Source organism: Carassius auratus, chromosome 26 (assembly GCF_003368295.1).
Source record: "Carassius auratus strain Wakin chromosome 26, ASM336829v1, whole genome shotgun sequence".
NCBI lineage: Eukaryota > Metazoa > Chordata > Actinopteri > Cypriniformes > Cyprinidae > Carassius > Carassius auratus.
The window spans coordinates 23,983,588-23,985,646 of NC_039268.1; the positions used below are offsets into that span (position 1 = coordinate 23,983,588).

At 38.0% G+C, this 2,059-nt stretch overlaps 1 protein-coding gene across 1 annotated transcript in view; it reads right to left on the reverse strand.

Annotated features, from left to right (window-relative positions):
• Positions 1-1,242, reverse strand: part of LOC113044711 (prolactin receptor-like) — a 22,257-nt gene extending 21,015 nt beyond the window's left edge. The window contains exon 1 of the mRNA XM_026204896.1: positions 1,061-1,242. Within this exon, the coding sequence (XP_026060681.1) occupies positions 1,061-1,068 (8 nt within the window). The 5' untranslated portion in view covers positions 1,069-1,242. The remainder of the gene's footprint in view (positions 1-1,060) is intronic.
• Between the last annotated feature and the right edge of the window lie 817 nt (positions 1,243-2,059).

The following is a 2,059-nucleotide window of genomic DNA, read 5'->3' on the forward strand; positions in this document are numbered from 1 at the left end:
ACAGAGAGAGAGATTCGATTAGCACAACAGGTTATTCACACACACACACACACACACACTCTTGTGGTTTACAGAGACTCTCCACAGGCGTAATTGTTTTAACTGTATTCTTTATCTCCCTACACCAACCCTAACCCTCACAGAAAACTACTGCCAATGTTTAGATTCTCAAAAAACTCCATTCTGTAAGTTTGTCTCCTCATGGGGACTTAAAGATTGTTCCCACAACGTGAACATTTAATGGCATTACTATCCTTATGGGGACATTTAGTCCCCATAACGTGATAAAAACCACACACACACACACACATACACACACACACACACACACACACACTTCGGAAGCTTTATTGATGAGGACTTTCACAGAGCCACCGATAATGAGCTGTTGTCGCCCTTCAGCTCAAACAAACCTGTTGCTATTATTAGCTTCACAGCAGAACATGAATTGACCGATAAACCCGTGTTTTTATTATATTTCCTGATCAAACTTCGAAGACATTAATTACTCTCCTTCACTCGAGATCTGAAGCGTCGCTTAAACACAAATATACAGATCCAGGTCAGATATAAGGACAGATATCTACCGAACACATCTCTGTCGAAGCTCACCGCAAGCCTTGTGCTTTATTTCATTTTGTGCATCTATAAATGTATTATGTGCTGATAAACATGCCAGATAATATATTTATTTGGGATTACACCGCGCATTGTCGTCCACACACGAAAATAGACAAATATTCTGATTTTCACGCAAATTATTTTAACTTTCAGAGGTGAGATAAATAACAGAGACCAGCGGTAAACACGGGTCGAGTCTTTTAATCCGAATCAAATGTGTTCTCAATGGAAACGCGTCTGGAGACAGAACTCGAGGACAAACATGTATCCTGTTTTATATACAACAATAACACACTGACACTCAACTGAATATCAAATGAAAACACGGAGTGTCAAATGACATCAACTCAAGTGAAACAAAAAGCATAAACATTACTTTTATACGCAGCTTATATCGCACACATCATCGATCCTCCTGCAGATGAGAAGAGTGCCTTACCTTCTCATAAATCCTGGAAATACTTCTGGATTTGCCTAGAAACCATTAAAGCGGCGGCGGACGCGCGTTGCTCGCGTCTGAGCGGCGGATCTGGTGTGCGTCGCTCCGCCTGCTCGCGCGTCACGACGCGTCTGTTCTCCACACCGCGCTGATGTTACGAGGCGGGACTCATTAGTGGAGCAGATGCAACGCGACCTGTTTGACAGCACGATGACATCCGATCCACGCGCGCGAGCATCCGCTGATTCACACCGGGGCTAGTTGTCACACCTGACTCATACAGCCTGAGAGATATGTTGTTATAAAGTAAAAACATAAATACAACCTACTGGAAATGCGAATAATTCAAATATGTAAAAGGCACACGTATTTTGAAAACATTACACACATACATATATGAATCTAAAAGATATGATTAACATATGTTATGAAAACACAGGCCTTTACATTTTACTCTGCGGATTTTGTTTTTCTAATATCTTCACCTAGTCAGAGACTGTATTTATGTACATTTATTGGGAATATCACTATTGTTAAAGGGCAATATATTCTGCCATTCAAAGTTAGGAATCAGTACGATTTTTAATGTTTTTTTTTTTTTTTTTTTTTTTTTTAAGAATCAAGTTTTTTATTGCAATTTCTAATATTGGTTTCCTATTTTAATACACTTTAAAAAGTGTTTCTGTGATGCTCCGCTGTATTTCCAGCATCATTCCTCCAGTCTTCAGTGTCACATGATCTTCAGAAATCAGAATAATATGATCATTTATTATCAGTGCTGAAACTGCTCATATTCTTGGGGACCTATGATGTATTTATTTTTTATTTCAGGATACTTTGATAAATAAAAAGTTAAAAAGAACAGTGTTTATTCAAAATATAATTTTTTTGTGTTACAGTATACACTACTATTTAAAAGTTTGGGGTCAGTCAAATAATTGACAGCTTTTTTAAATGAATACTTTTGTTCAGCGAGGATGTGTTAAACCAACAAAAAGT